Here is a 19,765-nt window from a genome sequence, read left to right on the forward strand (position 1 = left end):
AGCCAAAACTCCTCAACTTGTATAGTTTCTTCATGTCATCTGTACCTCAATAGAGCTGGGGGGAGAGGGTGTCCCCGCTGTGGAATGCAACGGAGACTTTTCCCTCTACTGGGCTGGCTTAACAAATGGCCCCTGAGGGCATCTGAACTTTCATTCTGAAGCTCAATAGACCGTGAAGCTATTTCCGCTTAGAGCCCTGAAGAGGCTTTAAAAAGAAAAGAGAGCTGACCTATTTCTGCGCTCAGGCCTGTCCCTTTTCTCTCCTGAGACCCTGAGCCTACAGGGATCAATTTCTTGAATGGGGGAAGAGAAAAATGAGAACATGCATGGGGAAAAAAAGGAAATGCAACAGATGGGAACATGCCCCTACCCCCCACCCCCCGCCCCAACCCCAGGCACAAGGCAGAAGGCGGCCTGGAGGGTGACAATGCAGGAGGAGGGTGGACCTGGTGAGAAGGTGACTGTGATTCTCTCAGGAAACAAGAAGGAGGTCACTGCTGAGAGTGAGGATGAGGAAGGAGCTCTCAGAGGTTTGAAGAGAAGGTCTGATATGTCATGTGGGAGAATCAAGGGACCAGGGACACCCGCAAAGTTGCCAAGCAGCACCGTGGGTCCACTCCAAGTCAGTGGGCATGAAGTTAAGGCGAGGCCAGTTGGCATGGGTGTGTGTTTTTCTCCGCCCACATTCCACTGCACAGATGCAGGCATGCGATAGGTGGAAACTTAGATTTTATAAGGACTATGGTTTTGCCAGATGAGTATGGTGGAGTGGGGAGGTGTGTCGTGAATGTGTGTGAGGGGGTGATCTCAATGGCCGGTCAAGGAACTTGATCTGTGTGAAGACATGAGGGGGCTGAGGGGTAGAGGAAAGGTGGTAGGGGTCAGTGGATTGTTGGAGTTGAGGTTTTGGAGGGAATGAACTAGAAAGGCAGGATACAATGGGCAGTGAGTGAGACGCTTGGAGCTGAGGTTCTAAGAGGCTGTGGTGTTCTAAGAGGTGTAGGTGTGCCCAAGGGAGGGAGGGGCTGCGAGGAGGACAAGTTCATTGGCGAAGAGGAGGTCTGGGAACCCAAAGGATGGCCCGAGGGTCACCTAGCTGGGTATGGAAATCACTGAGGATGATGAGAGAGGCAGCACGAGAGACAGTGAGCCAGGAGCTAAAGTCCTGGAGAAGTGAGCAGTAGTGATCATCAACCGATGAATACAAATGCGCTATGTCCATGCAGCAGAATATTATTTGGCCACAAAAAGGAATGAAAGACATCCTATAACCTGGATGAACCCTGAACAAACCGGTCACATGTTTTATGATTCCACTGATATGAAATGCCCAGAATGGGCAAATCCATAGAGACTGAAAGTAGCTTAAGGGTTACTGCTGGTTGAAGGCAGGTGACTGCTAAAGGATATGGAGTTTCTTTTGGGGTGATGAGAAAGTTCTGAAATTACACAGTGGTGACCATCCCACAACCTTGTGAATAAAAACCACTAAGCTGTATGAATATATCTCAATAAAGATGTTACTTTAGGGCGCCTGGGTGGCTCAGTTGGTTGGGCGACTGCCTTTGGCTCAGGTCATGATCCTGGAGTCCCGGGATCGAGTCCCGCATCGGGCTCCCTGCTCGGCAGGGAGTCTGCTTCTCCCTCTGACCCTCCCCCCCTCATGCTCACTCTCTCATTCTCTCTCTCTCAAATAAATAAATAAAATCTTTTTTTTTTTTAAAGCAGCATCTCATAGTGAATAGAGCACCAAAAAGAGCTGGGGACCTTGGCCACCACTATGAGCCCTGCAGTTGGGATTTTGAATCATGGGGAGCTTTGACTCCTCAGCCTGTCCTGTGGGCTCTGCTTTCAAAACAGATCCACAACTCGCCCTCTTCAACCCCTCCACGGCCTCCACTCTGATCCGACCCACTTCTTCTCCACAGACTGTTCTCCTGAATCAGCCTCCTCACTGTCTTCCTGGCTCCCACCCCGCCTCCCACAGTCTGTTTCCCACACCCACACCATGCAGCCACAGGGCTCCTGTGAATACCTGAGCCAGGTCAGGGTCCTCCCCCGCTGGGAAGCCTCCAGGGGCTCCACCTCAGAGGAAAAGTCAAAGTCCTCCCCCAGCCCCGGAGGCCCCTCAGTCCCCTCTTGGACTGGACTGCCCTTTTTCCCATCTCTGACAGCATCGCTTACCATTTACCACCCCCCTCATTCTACTCCAGCCACAAAGCCAGTTCCTGGAACACACCAGGCACGTTTTTCACCTCAAGGCCTTTGCATTGGCTGTTCCCTCTGCTTGGAATGGTTGTCCTCTGGTATCCACATGACTTCCTCTCTCCCCTCCTTCAGGTCTTTGCAAGAATGTCACCTCCTCAGTGAGGCTTCCCCTTAATACCCTTTCAAGCAAACTGCCCTCATATATTCCTCATCTTCCTTCTCTGTTTTCTTTTCTTTTTTAATTTATTTTTATTTTTTTAAAGACTTTATTAGAGAGAGAAAGAGAGAGAGAGAGAGAGCGCATGCAAGCAGGCACGAGGGGGTGGGGAGAGAAGCAGACTCCCTCCTGAGCAGGGAGCCAGACTTGGGGCTCAGGGCTCCATCCCAGGACTCTGGGATCATGACCTGAGTGGAAGGTAGACACTTAACCTACCAAGCCACCCAGGCGCCCCTGTTTTAATTTCTGAATAGCAGTTCTCACCACCTGATAGCATATGTTTTACTTAAGTATTTCAACAGAACATAAGTATTTCACTATAAATTTTCCATATCTTGTTCACCATTTTATCCCAAATGCCCCCACTAGTGTTGGCTCAATGAATGACCCTAGGGTAGATGCTTAAGGTGATTAAAACATACCTACTTCCAGCCCCCAAAGTCCAGATTCTAGCCAAGAGACAGAAATTAAATAACTAAGTGTTTTCACATGGCAATAAGAGCAAAGAGGGAGACAAATGAGGAAAGAGCAAAGAGGGAGACAAATGGGGAGCCATGATTATAACAGTGCATGGGGGTAACTAAACCGGGATGGTCAGTAAGTGACATCTGAGTCATGACCCATCTGATGAGGAGCAAAAAGATCTGGGAGAATATTCTAGGCAAAGGGAGGGAGAGCAGTGCAAAGTCAGGAATGGGCTCTGGGCATTTGATGAAAAGAAGTCATTGTGCCATGTCAAAAACAGGTGGGAAAGGGGTAGGCATGGAGGTGCCTACAAGGGTCAGATTAGGTCTTGTAAGGAGGGGGGAGCGACTAGGTCTTCTTGTGGTGTATTTCAACTGGGTTTTCCCTTCTCTGGGCCTCAATTTTACCTTATCTGCGAAATGGGGGTAGGCCTGAGGTCCCCTCTGCTTCCAGACATTCTCAGCACCTCTCAAGACCACCCTAGAAGGCAGGTACTATTACCATTCTCCTATTGGATAAGGAAAAAAAGAGGCCCAAAAAACGCTAACTCACTTTCCAAGGCCACAGAGCTAGTAAGTGCAGGCTCCCTACTTGAACTCAGCGGTCTGGCCCCAGAGCTGGTGCCCTTAACGTGCACGGCATACCGCAGCCCCCATAACCACAACAAGTACTGCAGTGCGGCGCTTACACGTCGTCGGCGGCAGACAAATCCCGCTATGGCCGCTTACAAAGCTGGGGGATCCTGGATTAGCCGCTTGTGTCCTCTGAGCCCATTTTCCCATCTGTACAATGTGCGCCCCAACATTAACCTCAACTAACACAACACTTGGCTGACCAGGAGAAACGAGGCGTGACTGCCAAACAACTGCGTGACTTTCCGAGAAGGAGGGGGGGGGGGGGGTGGGTGGAATGAGGGGTTGGCGTGTTTGGGGAAAAGGGACGCGGAGCCCTAACGCCACGGTGCATCAGTCTTTCCATTCCTTTCTGGCGTTGTTTCCCCCATTCAACCGCGGAGCCACTGTCGATCTCTCCCCCCACCCCACCCCCTATTTTTTTTCCAGGCTGAAAAGAGGTCGTGGTCCCTTTAAGGCCCGCCCCTCCCTCCCCCAAAACTTCCCAGTGTCTGCTCTCTTTTCGATCCCGGACGGCCGGCCAGGCTCGCCGCCGAGCTGGTAGGGGCTGGGGGCGAGGGGTCGGGGAGGGGTGCGGGGGTGGGTGGGAGGTGCCGCCCGCCGTGAGGGGTGAGGAGGGGCGGAGACCGGGAGCGCGACGGTGCAGATAACGCGACGGCCCGGGCGCCCGCCGTGGGTGCGAGCCGGCGGGCGAGCGACCCGGAACGCGCCACGCCGAGGACCGTTCCGCCGCGTCCCGGCGGCGCGCGTCGGCGCGAGGGGCGTACGGGCCGGGCGCGGGGGCGGGGAGGGGAGGGGCCCCTCTCCCCCCTCCCCCCACCGCATTCCTCTGACGTCGGGACCTCGCGACCCCGCCCTTCAGTGGGACCCGCCCCGCCCCTCGGCGCACCGATCACGTGTTGAAGGCGCTGCGCCGCCCCCCCACCTGTGTTCCGCCTGCCTTTTCGAATCTTCCCAGTGTGACCGGGAACTGATTTAGATTCCCGTCAGCCCGCTCCCAACTTTATTATCTCTCCAAATTTGCGAACCCACCAATCCTGTCTCACTCTCTTCGCGCCCCTGACCCCCATTTCAAACTTAGTTTCCACGAGGGCTCCTATTTCGGGAGCCCCCTTTCACCGTTGGGAAGATTCCGAAGCATCTTTGGGGGAGTCGCCCGTATTTCTCACGACTCAGTCCTCTCTAAGCGCAGTGTCTCCCCTCCCACCCCCAAGCAGCAGCCCCGAAACGCGGGATCCTGGCTCAGCTCGCGGCCCCGCTCCTAGGTTCCGGCTGTTGGGCGTCGTTGGACCCTAGAGACTGAGGGAGGGCATTATCTTAAGGGTCGCTCTACCCGGTCCCCAAGGCAGGCAGGCCTGCCGGACACTTGGAGCACCAGGACTCTCCTTTGCAGAGCGCGAGCGCTGTGCCGGGTGCTGTAGCTGATGTTTGGCAGGGGAGCCAGCCTCACTAAGGGAGGGATCCCCGCTCCCTTACCCACACAGGACTTCCCCGCTGGAAAAGGGACAGTCACCAGACTGTGACGAGCCGCAGAGGTCAGGGCTGTCGCGTGAAAACCACGGGCCTGCGTGGTCAGGGGTTACCACAGAGCAGGTTCGGGGTCGGGACTGGTTGGGACGAGGAACGCTTTTCAGTGGAGACTGCTGCACGGACAAGAGGAGTGATCCCCCCGGCAGGAGGGGTGGCAGACAAAGGGTTCTAGATGAAAGGGTCTGCACGGGCAGAGAAGTGCGTGAGAGGTCCTTCCCTTTGTGCAAACTGAAAGGCGCTCTTATGGCTGAATTTAGAGGTGGGGCGGAGCGGCGAAAGGACGCCGGCGAACTTGACGGGGTCCGAAGACCGTCGGCAGCAGCAAATGGTTTTCTACCGAAAGGGTTAAGTTTGGGTTATTAAAAAATTCTTCCGGCGTTCTGGGGGCTCGAGATGGAGAGGAATAGGGTATACCGGTGGGGACAGAGTCGCACTGGCAGCTGCCCCTCCGTCTCGGTCTAGCCCTCTCGCGCCACCCAGCACGTCAATAAATACTTGGGGTACGCCAGGCCTTCGCGGGTTTAGAGGGTTGCCCCGCCTCCAGAGACGCCTGAAAGCCTATTCGCGCCTGCGCTCTCGCCTCTGATCCTTTCCTAGACTGCGCCGAAGAGCGCCTGGCGGTTTGGGGAGGGCTTTCCTTTTTCACCCAATCAAAGACCACCGGTGGTCCTACGACCCTTTCCACTCTTCATTGACTAAGCGGGTAGAAACGTAGAAGATGGGCATCTGCAGTAACCACTGGAGAGAGGCAAAAGGGAGGGGTTTCCTTGCGGAGTGGCGCGGGAAGGTAGCCGTTTTGACTGGAGCACTAAGAATTTTCGGTTTGATGGATTAGTGAGGAAGCCAATGAAAGTGGGAAGAAGGCGGGGCTTTTCGGGCGAGTGGGGAGCGTCGTTCCTATCAGGTGCTCCAAGGAAGGCAAGGCGGGGCCAGAAATCCGACCTATCAAATTGGAGTTTATTTTAAGGCGGCGGGGTCAGCCAGATGACTGGCAGAAAGCGTTCGCCTATAAGGAGTGTCCCAGACAAATGAGGGCGGGCCCGTCTGAAGAATGGCTTGGGCTATACCCAATAGGCGCGCAGAGCAGGCGGAGGCTTCCCCTCCCCCCTTGGCGGGACCAGTGGCTCCCCCTATCGGGTGGGGGCGGCGAGTGACGGGCGTGTCCCTCCCCCAATGAGAGGCGGGGGGAGGCGGGTTCTGCGCCGCCATGTCGCGGAGGCTGCTGCCCCGGGCGGAGAAGCGGCGTCGGCGGCTGGAGCAGAGGCAGCAGCCGGACGAGCAGCGGAGGCGGTCGGGAGCGATGGTGAAGATGGCGGCGGCGGGCGGCGGAGGCGGCGGTGGCCGCTACTACGGCGGCGGCAGTGAGGGCGGCCGAGCCCCTAAGCGGCTCAAGACGGACAACGCTGGCGACCAGCACGGAGGCGGCGGCGGCGGTGGAGGAGCCGGGGCGGCGGGCGGCGGCGGCGGGGTGAGGCCAGGGCCCTAGATGCCGGGGACGGCCGGGAAGGGACGGAAAATTTTCCACCTTGAGGGTATTCATTTGGGGGGGCGCCTCTGCGCACGCGCCCAGGCCCTCACGCCGTGACGGGGTGGGGGAGGGGCAGGCGTTGGGCAAACGGCGGGGTTTGCGCGAGGACAGCAGCTTGCGCGTGCGCGCTATTCAGAGCGGTGGGGGGGTGTGGGAGGCGGAGGAAGGAGCTCGCGCTGCGGGTGGCGCAGTGCGCAGGCGCCGCGGGGTTGAGTTGGGCGGGGGGGGAGCCGGGCCGTTTTTTTCCTTTTATCGTTTAATTCGCTGCCCTCACGCGCAAGCGCACTTTTGCTTGGGCCTCGTGGGCGGCGGGGGGGGGCACCGCGTGAGCGGGAACGGGTGGGCGGTGGCCTTTTCCGCGCCTGAGTGGGGAATTCTGGCCCATCGCTATTTAATCTTTATAGTGTCATGGTTTGTGTCGATATAGAAGTTGATGTAATTTGAGGATATTCCCCCAGAACAGAATATGACCCCATTTTTGTGGGCTTTGAAAACCGGAAGAAGGGGGCTTGTGAAGATCTTTTACGCCGTTTCGAATTGAACTAAGTTTTGGAACTATCACAAGTTTTCTTAAAATTTCCTGGGGTTGACGGTGCATTTGGTTTGGTGAACCAAAATGTTCCCTGAGAGTGGGCGTTTTGGAAGGGATTCGACGTCTTTGGTCTCCTTGTCGGAAAGGACCACCATTTGTTCCTCCTGGCTTGGAGCGTATTCCCTCCTCCCTGCAAGTTCTTGAAGTCCTCTGCAGTTCAGCCATTTGCAGGATTTTCCAGGGTTTGGTGGTGATTTCTAGCTGTGATTTCTAGTGTTTTAAATTGTGGCAGGCCTTGTTGCACACATTTTAAAACTACTTGAACTAAATCTTCCAACAGTTTTGTATGAGATACAGGATGGTATTACAATTCGGGACTTGAGAGCTGAGGTAAATTTGTTCAGATCATGTAGCTCGTGGTGGGGGAGGGGCTGGGATTAGAATTTATGGGCTATGGAACTCCAGCCGCTGAGCTGGTAATCAGGCGGGTGTGCCTCCTGTGGTTTGTGTGGTTCGTTCCTGAAATAGAATCCAATTCTGCCCCTGTTCCATGGGCTTCTGCTTGGTGGCTCTCAAACAGGAGGTTGGGCCCAGAGCCCAGGAGACATGGAGAAAGTTACTTTCCTCCTGATTCCAGAGGCTTCTTTCTGTGTGGGTGGAAAGATACTTCTTGGGGGGGAACCGTCTTGGTTTTTAGTGATGTGGGTTGGAGTTTCTTTTTTTTCTGAAGGACCTTTCTCATCTTGATTTTCCATAGTCTAGCCTAGGCAGTACTTTCTAGCACAGATTTTTGTGGGTGATTAAAGACTAGAAGTGGTTTTCACAGCTTTTGGGGCATGGGCTCTTTTACCGTGACTGATCCTGGGGGTGAGTGGTGGGAACAGCAATGCTTGGCTGGGCTTGTTGCACAAGGGAAAGGGCAAAGAAACATTCCAAGAGAATATTGTGATTCAGACTGCAGCAAAAAGCTGTTTGAGCCCTTCTTGCCAATGCTGTCCCCTTTCCATCCCAATCTTTTCCCGTTTTCTTGACCAGTGGGAAGAGAGAAATTCTAGGAGGAATATAAGGTATAGGGCATGCCTTGTATTCCATTCTGCCTTCCTTAGAAGCTACAACAAGAGATATAGGCAGGTGGCTGGCCACCCACTCGGCCTGAGCACTGGCTGGCCCAAAATCTTTTTTGGGGTGATTGGTTTGTATTGCCATCCCTTGTCTGCTCTGTGTGACACTTAAGTGTCTTATCTGATTGGGTCTTCCAACAGCACAGAGGGCAGTGGGCCACCATCCCGTACAGCAGGAAATTAAGTTATGTTCTTGTTTCTTTTCTCAGGAGAACTACGATGACCCACACAAAACCCCTGCCTCCCCAGTTGTCCACATCAGGGGCCTGATTGACGGCGTGGTGGAAGCTGACCTTGTGGAGGCCTTGCAGGAATTTGGACCCATCAGGTATTCCAGTCAGAGGCCACGGGTTGAACATAGAATGTAACTCCTTGGTGTCCTGTGCGTCCTTAGTTTCTTTAGGAAGTGACATGGCCAGTTTGGCCCAGGGTCCTGGGACTCCTCCACTCTTAGGTTTGGCCCTTATACTTTGGGTCAGGTTATAGCGAGTTTCATGTCTTTTTTTTTTTTTTTTTTCCCTTCCTGTCTCTAGCTTCTAGTCCGCATTCCCTCATTTAGCAAGTATTTTTGTCACGTGTTAGGTGCTGGGAATAGAGTAACAAATGAAGCTTTCGGGCTCCTTCCAGATAGCTGCCCACCCAGGGTGATCAGTACTGTGATAGGAAAGGCCAGGAGCCTGCGGGAGGCATCTGACTCCAGGGAGGAGGACTCAGGAAGGAAGGCTTCCCAGAGGAGGTGGATGCCTCAGCTACATCTCTTTTGCCTATTGTGCCACTTAGGGTGCAGGGTGTTCAGGTCAGGAAACCATGGTGGAGGTACAGAGGAGTCCAGAGAGATGAGTCCATTCAGGGAAAGTTGAATGTTATTCTCTTGTCTGTGTTTCCCTGAGAGGACTGAAACACGTGTTTTCTCTGCCAGTTATGTGGTAGTAATGCCTAAAAAGAGACAAGCGTTGGTGGAGTTTGAAGACGTGTTGGGGGCTTGCAACGCTGTGAACTACGCAGCCGACAACCAAATCTACATTGCTGGCCACCCAGCTTTTGTCAATTACTCTACCAGCCAGAAGATCTCCCGCCCCGGGGACTCTGATGACTCCCGGAGTGTCAACAGTGTGCTTCTCTTTACCATCCTGAACCCGATTTATTCCATTACCACGGTGCGTGCCAACAGGCCTTTTTTTAGCTGCTTTTGTGAGCTCTCTTCCTCCCATTCTCTCTCCTGAACCAGACTGACGTGCCAGTGCCCTTTCATCTTGCCTGTGTGCTTTTTACAGGATGTTCTTTACACTATCTGCAACCCTTGTGGTCCTGTCCAGAGAATTGTTATTTTCCGGAAGAATGGAGTCCAGGCCATGGTGGAATATCCTTTGCTGGGAAAGGGGTGTTCTTTGAGGTGAGGGCTCTCACAAGGCTCGGCAGGGCCCTGTCCTTTCAACCAGCACAGAGCCCTAGTGGCTGCCAGGTGCCAGATCCCTTCCTAGAGTCCCTTTCCTTGATGGGAAGGATCGTTAACGAACAGTAAGGCATGTAGTGTGAAAGGTCAAGTCTAAAGTGCTGTAGGGGGGAGGAGCGACCGGCAGGTATGGCAGGCTGATACCCTGTTGCCATGAGGAAATAGGAGCTGGTATTCAGGGCAGAAGAACCGGTCTCTGTAAAGGTGCTCAGGTTCTTAGCGTTGGAGACCGCAAACGGCCTGGCGGCTGATGAGGCACAGAAGATTCACTGCGGGCGTTAGAAGCAGTGAGCAGGGCTTCTGAGGCAGTGCTGTGAAGCACGGTCAGGGTGCGGTGGGAAGCCACTGATGGCCTTCCAGGCAGGATCGTCGTCCGGTTGATGTTTCAGAGATTGTCCAGGCTTAGTCGAAGCACAAGGCACAAGAGGGAGAGGATGGGGCAAAGGGAAAGTGGCTTGGCCTTGGGTGGTGGCCGAGGGAGTTGCTGCCACCTCTGGGCTGGTGGGGTTGGGAGTGCAGATGACAGAGGAACTGGACGGTGACTGCCCACCCGGGGCAGCACTCCAGCCCCTCCATGTAAGCGGCTAGTGACTGGCCAGTGAACTAACCCCAGAGCGCACATGCAGGATGGTCTTTGGGTGCTCCCTCATCCTCCTCCCTTTCTGGGACCGCTCGAAGCCCTTTCCAAAGAGCACCTGTCTTGGGGCTTTCCTTAACTTTACCCACATTTGATTCTGTGCAGAGTGCCCAGCGGGCCAAGGCCTCGCTCAATGGGGCTGACATTTACTCAGGCTGTTGCACTCTGAAGATCGAATACGCGAAGGTAGGTCTAGGAAACGACTACTCCTTGTCAGCTTCTAGGTGAGCTGGGGCCTGGCTAATTTCAAGCTTTGTCTTGTCCCTGCAGCCCACACGCTTGAATGTGTTCAAGAACGATCAGGATACTTGGGACTACACAAACCCCAATCTCAGTGGACAAGGTAATCCTGATGGCAACTTTGTTCTAAACACACCTGCCTTGCCTTCACTCGACTAGTGCACTTCATTGACCTGGGCTCAGGGTTATGTAATGCCATTGGGCTCCCTATGGACATGGGAGGGCCTGGGGGGCGCGGTCAGCTCTTGGGAAAGGTGCTTCAGTGGGAGAGGGTGAATGAGGGGGCCTCTGTAGGTTCTAGCTGCTGCTGGGGGCCCTTTGACGTGCCTGAGGGTATAGAGCCAGGGCAGAGGCTTGAAAGGGGTTGGGGAGCAGGGCCTTGCTGAGCCCAGGGCGTGGCGATGCCTTATAACCCAGTAGCAGCCCCCAGATGGACTCTGCTGCTGCCCTTCTAGGAGCCTGCCTAGAGTCACTGACTTTCCATTCTCACTGGGCCAGGGACGGTTCTCTTGCTTGTCACTATCAGGAGGGTCTGCTGGGGGCAGGGCGGGGGCAGACTGGGGAGGCAACGAGGGCGCCCAGACCCTTGGAGGAGAGCCTTTGAGCAAGTTGACTTGTGGAGGTGAGACACCCTGGATTGGAGCAGGGCGGACACGCCTCACCTCCCTTGTAGCGGGGACTCAACATCTCTGCCGGGGGGGGGGGGCCAAACGGACAACCCCCTTCCTAGACTCTGTCAAGAATGGTTTGCCTTGGATAGGAGGGAGAGGTGGAGGAGGATGGCCTTTGGAAAAGCGCGGCAACCCCCTCAGCGAGACCGTCATCTCTGTCTGTCTTGGTCTGATACGTCGGACTAGGCCACGGGCTGAGGGAGGAGGCTGGTTGCTGACCTCTCGCGGGGCCCTGGGAGGCCAGAGGCCCCCATTCCTAGGCGGGCCTGTCTTGCTTGCCCTCGCAGCTGGGAAGCAGTGGGCAGGGTGGGCTAGACTCTTCCCCAGGACCCTCACGGTGGGCGCTGTGGGCCTGGCCGCCCCTCCAGAGGTCAGAGGCAAATTGGTGATCCGAGTGAATACCAGAGCGGGCAATGGCATTACATGACCGCTAACAGAAACATGGCAACCAACCATTTCTTCTCCAAGGAACATAACTAGAAGATGTGCAGACCGGCAGGGGCTAGTGGCAGGGGCTGGCTGTGCATTGGTTTTGATGCCTCTCAGCTCTGGCCGCCCCAAGACTTGGGGGGCAAAAACGAGAGCTGAGGAGGTGGCCTGGAGTGAGGGCGGTGCTTCGCCACCCCTCGGGAACCATACTTCAGCGGCTCTGCCTCTGCACATTGCTCACCAACACACAGGGTAGAAAGCACTAGCTCTTCCGGGAGAGAACAGAACACGCAGCCTCCACCACGTCCCCAGAAACAGCCGCAGACTTGAGCTCACTACATCAAGAACACCACACCGCGCTCCAACGAACAGCTACCAGCACAGAGACAGAGGCAGACAGAGACAAAGAGAGAAAGAGACGCAACATGGCAGCAGACACTGCTTTTTTATTAAACATTAAAAAAAAAAAAAAAAAAAACCAAGTCAAAATCCAAGCAAACTCGAACCCGAGAATGTACACAGAAGTAGGAAACACAGAGAACAGAGCTCTCCCAGCCAGCCAGCGGCGCTCTTTTCGGAGAACGTTTCATAGACCGAAGTAGATTCCATGGGCCTCCAAGACAATAGGATCCTCTCTCCATTCCTCGCCATATGGGTTGTTTTTTTGTTTTTTGTTTTTTAAGTCCTTTGGTTTGGGGAGGGCTTTTTTTTTTGTTCTTTTCTGTTTTGATATTTTTATTTTTTCCGCAGTCATCGGCTGCCAACATAATCTGCACCAACTGGAGATCAGAGAGCAAAAAAAAAAAAAAAACTTAAACCACAACAAAAAAAAAAAAAACAAAAAAAAACCAAAACAGATCTAAAACCAGACAGCCAAACAGCTCAGAGGTACACAGTTACCTGCTGGTGGGTAACCGGGCGCGCTCCCAAGGCCAAAAGCGCGGGCATAGTGGGGCCACTGGCACACCCATACCCAGGAGACACGCACACGGAGCGCTACACAGCCAGAAGCACCGCACTGCAGCACACAAGTGTGAGGAGCTGACCACACGGAGGGACACTACCCACTTCATACACCTTTATTTTCCACTTTTCTGGTATCTTCTGAGGACAGAACATCTGTGAGCCATTTTTGATTTAATCAAAAACATTGACTTTTAAGACAATTCTTAAAAAAAAAAAATTTGTAGCGGATGTGTACCGTAACTTGTATTTATGACTGTAAAACCATGTGATGCAGGGTCGCAGTGTATGTTTGATGGGACGCCATCTTTCAGAACTGTGCTAACTCACTGTTGAAGCGTCCAATGGTAAGAGAAAATACAGATTTGTTTTTTGTGACAAATGGACATTGTACTCTGTACTTCTGCTGTAAGTAGCCCTTTTCCATCTTTGTAATGACTGATTGTTGGAAACAAAACCCAGGCCGGGTGGCAGGAAAGGACAGTGATCCCGAGCCCTGGGTTTTGGAGTCAGCCAGACCTGGGTTCAAATCCTGGCTCGGCGGCTAACTTTTGCTTTGTGACCTTGGGCCAAAGTGTCTTTTAACTGCTCAGTTAAAAGTTGAGTGCTCAGGTTCCTTATCTGTAAACCGGGGGCTAAAATAGTACCTACCTCATAGGGTTGTTGTGAGGAATTTCTGAAGTGGTGATGTCTGTAAAGCGCTTCGCACAGTGTCTGCCACTCAAGCGCTAAATTCATGTAGCGACTATGCATTGCAGCTGGGGTCTGGGGTGGATCTGCGCCATTGTCGGGGTCTGAGAATGTCAATGCCTTGTACATGACTGTTCAATTGAACTGGTTTTGATGTTGCCCTGCTTGTCCTTTCCCACAGTCCCTCTCCTCGGGTTGGATGTGACTTGGGGGAGGGGGAGGGGGTGGGGGGGTGGCTGGGAGGACCAGGGTGGAGAAGGAAGGGGCCTAGAGAGTGCGGCCTAGAGCTCCTAGAACCTTGGAACTCTGGGGGCCAGATTTTATCTTTTCTGTCCTGCCTTCCCTTGGTGGTTTTTCCACTCTTGACTCCTCTCCCTTTATTGGGAGTTCTAGAAATCTGTTCTTGGTCCTCCATAACATAACTTCCATAGCATCTGCAGGTTCCCCAGAGGACCCGAGAGCTCAGCTTCTTTCTCATTTGGGCCAGGGCAAGAGAGAGAGAGCCCAGAAGCTGGCCTCATCCTTCCCAGAGAAAGGAAACCAGCCGCTTGGCATGGGCAGGAGAAGGGAAGTGGGCTCCAGCCTTGAGGCTTGGGCTTCATGCCCACCCGGGGTCAGGCCACAGGAAGGAGGCCCCAGCAGCTCCGGTGAGCAAGGGAGGGTTTGCCTCAGGCTTGCAGGAACTGAAGGTCTTGGAGATTAGCCTCTAGTCAGGAGGGTGACCCCCTTTGTTCCAGGTTAGCCTCTAACTGTTTTCTCTGTCCGCAGGTGATCCTGGCAGCAACCCTAACAAACGCCAGAGACAGCCCCCTCTCCTGGGAGATCACCCCGCAGAATATGGTGAGGGCAGGGGGTTCCCCTCCGTGGACTCCCGTGGCTCATGTGCCCCTGCCCGCCGCCCGCCGCGCAAATTCTCACCCGTCCTCCCTCTCTTTCCTTCCCACCCCCCAGGAGGGCCCCACGGTGGGTACCACAGCCATTACCATGATGAGGGCTACGGGCCCCCCCCACCTCACTACGAAGGGAGAAGGATGGGCCCACCAGTGGGGGGTCACCGTCGGGGCCCAAGTCGCTACGGCCCCCAGTATGGGCACCCCCCACCCCCTCCCCCACCACCCGAGTATGGCCCCCACGCCGACAGCCCTGTGCTCATGGTCTATGGCTTGGATCAATCTAAGATGAACTGTGATCGGGTCTTCAATGTCTTCTGCTTGTATGGCAATGTGGAGAAGGTGAGCCTCTGTTAGGTCCATTGCTTCCCTTCTAGACCTAGCGGCCGAGCCTCGTGCGTCATGGTGGGGGAAGGAGCCTGGCTGGCAGCAGGCTGATTCCGAGAGAGTGACTCACTGAAGCAGGCGACCGGCTGCTAATGTTTTGTTTGGTCCTCACCATGGGTTTTTTGTTGTTTCTTAATCGGGGGCATTAACCGGGACTTCTTCACATGGAAGTACTAATGCCTAACGTCAGACGAATGTGATTATAAAACTCAAATCTATTGTGGCTGAGGATCACTCTGGGCCTTTCTGCCTTGCCTGTGGGACAGGTGGCTGTTCACCTCTGACCAAGTGGCTTATTTCTCTTGAACCCAGCTGAGTCCCGGGAGCCTGTGCGCTTGCAGCCCCTGGCTTAGCCTGGGAGTCACGGTGGTAGCAGCCATAGTGCAGGTTAAGCCTGCCCTCCGCACATCAGGCGCTGTGGAAAGGACTGGACGTGTAGCAACTTGCTTGTTGGTAGAATCCTTGATGAGACAAGTCGGGGCAGTGAAGGCAGGGAGGGTGAATAACTTGCCCAGGTTCCCAGACCTTTATGTGGAAGCAGGACCTCGTGCTAGAGATTTGGCTTCAGCGCCTGTGTCACGGGTTGTTCGCTGCCTCCAGTTCTGTCACCCACAGCGGTGTTAACACGTCGTGGCCCACTGTGTAGCCCGTGTGCATCTGTGTGTTCCCAGACAGATGTTGGTGGCAGGATCTGCCTTGTTTTCTCACCGTGTCCCCCCCCCTCCCCGTTTTTGTTGTGCTTCATTAAGTGATGCACTCATGGGTCGTGTCCCCGGGTGAGAAAAACCCTGCCCGGCACGCTGAGCCCTTGCTGTGGGCCACACGTGCCGCTCAGTGTTCCTGATTTCTCATTCACAAGTGAGGGGGTGGAAGCCTTGCTCTAGAGCCAGGAGTTCTTTGCTTTTAACTAAGAAGGGGTGGGAGAAGGGTCCCTGGCAGCCGGGCAGTGGCACTGATCACAATTGCTTTCCTCAAGGTGAAATTTATGAAAAGCAAGCCGGGGGCTGCCATGGTGGAGATGGCTGATGGCTATGCTGTGGACCGGGCCATTACTCACCTCAACAACAACTTCATGTTCGGGCAGAAGCTGAATGTCTGGTAGGTATTTCGTCTCCTCAGGCTTGCGGGTGTTGGGAGAGGAGCTGCGGGAAGAAGGAAGTGGGATGGGACCACTCTGGAAAGGGCCCCGCACAGGAGCACAGGGAGTCCAGGTGCTTGTTGGGGCAGGGGTTGGGTGTGGCGGGAATGCTCCCCGGCGTTTGACTGAAGGAGTGGGAACAAGTGCGTTGGCCTCGCCTCAGCTGTGGAGCAATGCTCCCTGAGGCACACAGCATTTTCAGACAGGAACGGGGCCGCCGTGGAGGGCTTGGGGTCTGGTCTGACAAAGAGCTCCCCTCCCCTGGTCCAGTGTCTCCAAGCAACCGGCCATCATGCCCGGGCAGTCCTACGGGCTAGAAGACGGGTCCTGCAGTTATAAAGACTTCAGCGAATCCAGGAACAATCGGTTCTCTACTCCAGAGCAGGCAGCCAAGAATCGCATCCAGCACCCTAGCAACGTGCTACACTTCTTCAATGCCCCTCTGGAGGTGACGGAGGAGAACTTCTTCGAGGTAGGTGCTGTGGAGTTTGGTCCCTCACCACAGCCATCTGAACGAGCCATTTATTTTAGTCTTTTAGAGGACCTTCTGAGCCACAGCTCTGCCAGGCCCTGGGTTGGGCCCCGGGGATGCAGCAGGGACCAGGAAAGACAGGCTGAGAATGGTTCCGGAGCCCTAGCCGCAGTGGAGGTGGCTGTACTGTTTGCATTATTGATAAACTATGATGGCTGCTGTTGGCTGGAAAAGGTTTCTCCGTGTCTGGGTGAGAGAGTGGTGATCAGAGTCCAGTCTCAAAAGCATCCAAGGAGTCAGGCCCTTCCATGTCTCGATAACATCAGAAGGGAGGCTCCCATTCAAGCCTCATCAGAGGAAACTGGGACACTGAGGGGGAGGAGGGCTGACTGGCAGGGTTGGACTTGAGACCTTGCTCGGGCCTGAGATGTTGCTCTTCAGTTCAGCAAACATTTGTTTAGTGCTGCTACTACACCCAGATGGGGATTTTAAAAAGCAGTTTCTACTCCCATCTTGGGCTGCTTGACTCCTGCCATGTGGTTACTCCCGTCTCTGAATCTTTTCTGTGTCTTGCAGATCTGCGACGAGCTGGGAGTGAAACGGCCATCTTCTGTGAAAGTATTCTCAGGCAAAAGTGAGTAAACTGCCCCCGCTGCCTTTCCCCATTCCTCGGTTGTAGGTGGGTGGCCCCCTGCTTCCTGCTCAGGTCATCCTAAAACTGACTTTGCGTTCTGATCAGGTGAACGCAGCTCCTCTGGGCTGCTGGAGTGGGAATCCAAGAGCGATGCCCTGGAGACTTTGGGCTTCCTGAATCATTACCAGATGAAAAACCCAAGTGAGTATCTGTGTGTCCTGTAGTTGTCCCCCTCGTGGCCTAATGGTGGGCTGGCTTCAGGCCAGAGCCGTCCTTCCTTGCCATCAACATATAGGGCTCCAGAGATCTCTTCACTGGTGCTGACATGGGCAGGTGGGACCTGGTCGCCAGGAGATTAGCCTGATGGTCCCCATGGGAGGGAGGGCCAGCCTGGCTGCTTGCCGCCATTCTGCCAGCTTGAGGGTTACTGAGACTCATTCTCCAGGGATTGGCGTTCTGTGCGTCAGGGGCTGGCTCAGATGGTACCCAGGAAAGGGGCTGATCTGGCCAGCGGGGAACATCTGCCCACTTAGGCCCTGGGCCAGCTGAGGAGCTGGGAATGGGATTCCCCATGGAATCAAAAGACGGGAGGGGAAGTGCCTTCAGTATTGGGCTTGTTTGTAAGTCTCGCATTGGGCAGTGACCAGTTAGATCCTCGGAGGCGAACTGCAGAAACGGAGGGGGGGCGGGGTGGTTGGCGCCTCCAGAGAGGGGGGCCCAGCCAAACCTCCTTTTGTTCTCCTTTGCAGATGGTCCATACCCTTACACTCTGAAGTTGTGTTTCTCCACCGCTCAGCACGCCTCCTAATAGGTGCCCAGGAAGAGTCCCATCTGAGCAGGAAAACATTTCTCTTTCCTTTATGCTGTTTGTTTTGTTTTGTTTCTGGTTTTGTTTTTTGTTTTTTCTTTTGCAAAAGTTCTTGTATTCCTTTTTTTTAAATGCTAGGTTAGTGGGCTTAACCATAACGGAAACGCCGGAAGTCTGGAGGGGGAGGGGAGGGGGACCTGATATCTCCCAAGATTAACCTTCACTTTTTAAAAAATTATTGTACATGTGATTTTTTTTTTCCTGTTCTCCATTTGTGCTGCCCGTGTATTCTTGGCACATTTCAATAAAATTGTTTGGAAAATAAACATTGTGCTTACTGGGATTCCAGGTTGTGTCTGCTTACCTCCCACCTGGTCTCCTGCCGAGGAGCAGGCAGGCTGGGACACAGCTTCAGGCCTTCGGGAGATGGCGGGCCCAGCCCAGGAATGCTGCTAGGAATTAAGGAGTCTGTTGAGGAAAGTCTGGGAGGGCTTGTTGCATTCTTCATGGGCCCTGCTCAAGCCAGCTGAATCTAGTTGGGAGAGTCACTTAAAAAGTAAATGGTGCTGGGGCGCCTGGGTGGCTCAGTCGTTGAGCGTCTGCCTTCGGCTCAGGTCATGATCCCAGGGTCGTGGGATCAAGCCCCGCATTGGGCTCCTTGCTCTGCAGGAAGCCTGCTTCTCCCTTTCCCACTCCCCCGCTTGTGTTTCTGTTCTCGCTAACTCTGTCAAATAAATAAAATCTTAAAAAAAAAAAAAAGTAAATGGTGCTGAAAAGATTAAGAACTTCAAGAGTTAAAAAATGAGCTTTCGGGCGCCTGGGTGGCTCAGATGGTTAAGCGTCTGCCTTCGGCTCAGGTCATGATCCCAGGGTCCTGGGATCGAGTCCCGCATTGGGCTCCCTGCTCCTTGGGAGCCTGCTTCTCCCTCTGCCTCTCTCTCTCTCATGAATAAATAAATAAAATCTTTAAAAAAAAAAAAATGAGCTTTCGTCCTGTCAAATATTTGCTTTTTATAAGGCTGGAAAATAAGGAAATTAAAACCTCAGATAAAAGTGAAGATTTGCTTCCCAGTCCCTTTAACAATTTTTGGTGTGTTTCCGCACCCCCATAAAGTTCTTTTAACAAAATGGTTTATGCTGTACAGTGTTCTCTGTCCTGTCACACACACGGCTTCCTTATCCTTACCCCCCTGCACAGTATCTTCATGGGGATGTCATCCTTTCCCTGGTCCTAAAAGGTAAAATCTAATTTCTTGATACTGTAAGCAGTACTGCTATGCATGCAAATGCCTCAAGCCAACTTGCCTGATACTGATGGTGGAGGTGAATTGCGGAGTAAAAGATAATTCGGGGCGTGTGCTTAAGACATCATGGGCACTTGATCTCAGCTCAGGCCTTGGTCTCAGGGTTGTGAGTTCAAGCCCAGGGTTGGGTTCCACCCTGGGTGTGGAGTCTACTTAAAGATAACAATTGCAATGTGGTACTCTTAATTGTGGGTAGATGGGAACTTGGGTATATGGTTGGGGTGGGGCATGGGGGGGCTGTAGGTAGAAGGATCCTCCTTTAAGGACCCTGACTCATGCTGGAAGAGGCAGTTTGCAGAGAGTCAGTGAGGACTGTTTACTGTGCCTTGTTCGTGCATGTGCACCTGAAAACTCACTGGGATGCCTGCCTGGTTCAGTCCGTGGAGCAGGCGGCTCAAGTTCAGGGTCGTGTGTTCGATGTCCATGTTGGGTGTAGAGATTTCTAAAAACCTTAGGAAAAAAAAAAACCCACTTGGGGAATTTACAGTGAAGTTTTTTAAACTCAGATTATTCACATCTGAAGTCACATGGCATTTATGGAATGAAGAAACTGCTTCGCCAGGGTAAGGTTCAAACAACCTCTGGAAAGGAGAAACCACAGTTGCCTTGCAGCCATAAACTTCTAAATCCTCCATCATTTGTTTTCAAGCCAATCTTGGGCGTAAGAAAATGTTCTCATTTTGCTTCCCAACACCCAGTTGTCGTCCCTTAGCAGTTTTGAATCTCCTTCCAGAGATCCTCTATGTATGTACTGATTTCTATGCACAGAGGGCCATATATAACCATCTTTTTTACACCAACCGATCATGCTAAATG

The 19,765-nt window shown here is 53.6% G+C and overlaps 1 protein-coding gene across 3 annotated transcripts; it reads left to right on the plus strand.

Moving 5' to 3' along the window:
- The first annotated feature begins 3,941 nt into the window (after positions 1-3,941).
- Positions 3,942-17,971, plus strand: HNRNPL (heterogeneous nuclear ribonucleoprotein L). Of its 3 annotated transcripts, none has more exons than XM_025854291.2 (13): positions 3,942-4,062; positions 8,443-8,561; positions 9,153-9,390; positions 9,508-9,593; positions 10,413-10,509; positions 10,594-10,666; positions 14,085-14,156; positions 14,268-14,548; positions 15,570-15,691; positions 16,002-16,203; positions 16,780-16,837; positions 16,943-17,038; positions 17,587-17,971. In XM_025854291.2, exons 3-13 carry the CDS (start codon positions 9,166-9,168, stop codon positions 17,643-17,645), a joined length of 1,371 nt encoding a protein of 456 aa, XP_025710076.1. In that variant the 5' UTR covers positions 3,942-4,062; positions 8,443-8,561; positions 9,153-9,165; the 3' UTR covers positions 17,646-17,971. The 3 variants fall into 3 exon arrangements, with proteins under 3 accessions (XP_025710076.1, XP_025710077.1, XP_025710075.1); XM_025854290.2 differs by lacking the exon at positions 3,942-4,062 and adding an exon at positions 6,243-6,520; XM_025854292.2 differs by lacking the exon at positions 3,942-4,062 and adding an exon at positions 6,241-6,520 and having other exon boundaries at positions 14,085-14,548.
- Positions 17,972-19,765: the final 1,794 nt, after the last annotated feature.

The sequence above is a fragment of the Callorhinus ursinus genome, unplaced genomic scaffold (genome assembly GCF_003265705.2).
Source record: "Callorhinus ursinus isolate GAN/ISIS: 27379988/994484 unplaced genomic scaffold, GSC_fseal_2.0 scaffold61, whole genome shotgun sequence".
In the NCBI taxonomy this organism is placed as follows: domain Eukaryota; kingdom Metazoa; phylum Chordata; class Mammalia; order Carnivora; family Otariidae; genus Callorhinus; species Callorhinus ursinus.

Bases quoted from the DNA above. Each gene is read 5' to 3' on its own strand.
- HNRNPL (XM_025854292.2), top strand. From the start codon at position 6,260: ATGTCGCGGAGGCTGCTGCCCCGGGCGGAGAAGCGGCGTCGGCGGCTG. The intron at 6,521-8,442 runs GTGAGGCCAGGG...TTCTTTTCTCAG, and splicing joins CGGCGGGCGGCGGCGGCGGG to GAGAACTACGATGACCCACA. The intron at 16,838-16,942 runs GTGAGTAAACTG...CGTTCTGATCAG, and splicing joins GAAAGTATTCTCAGGCAAAA to GTGAACGCAGCTCCTCTGGG.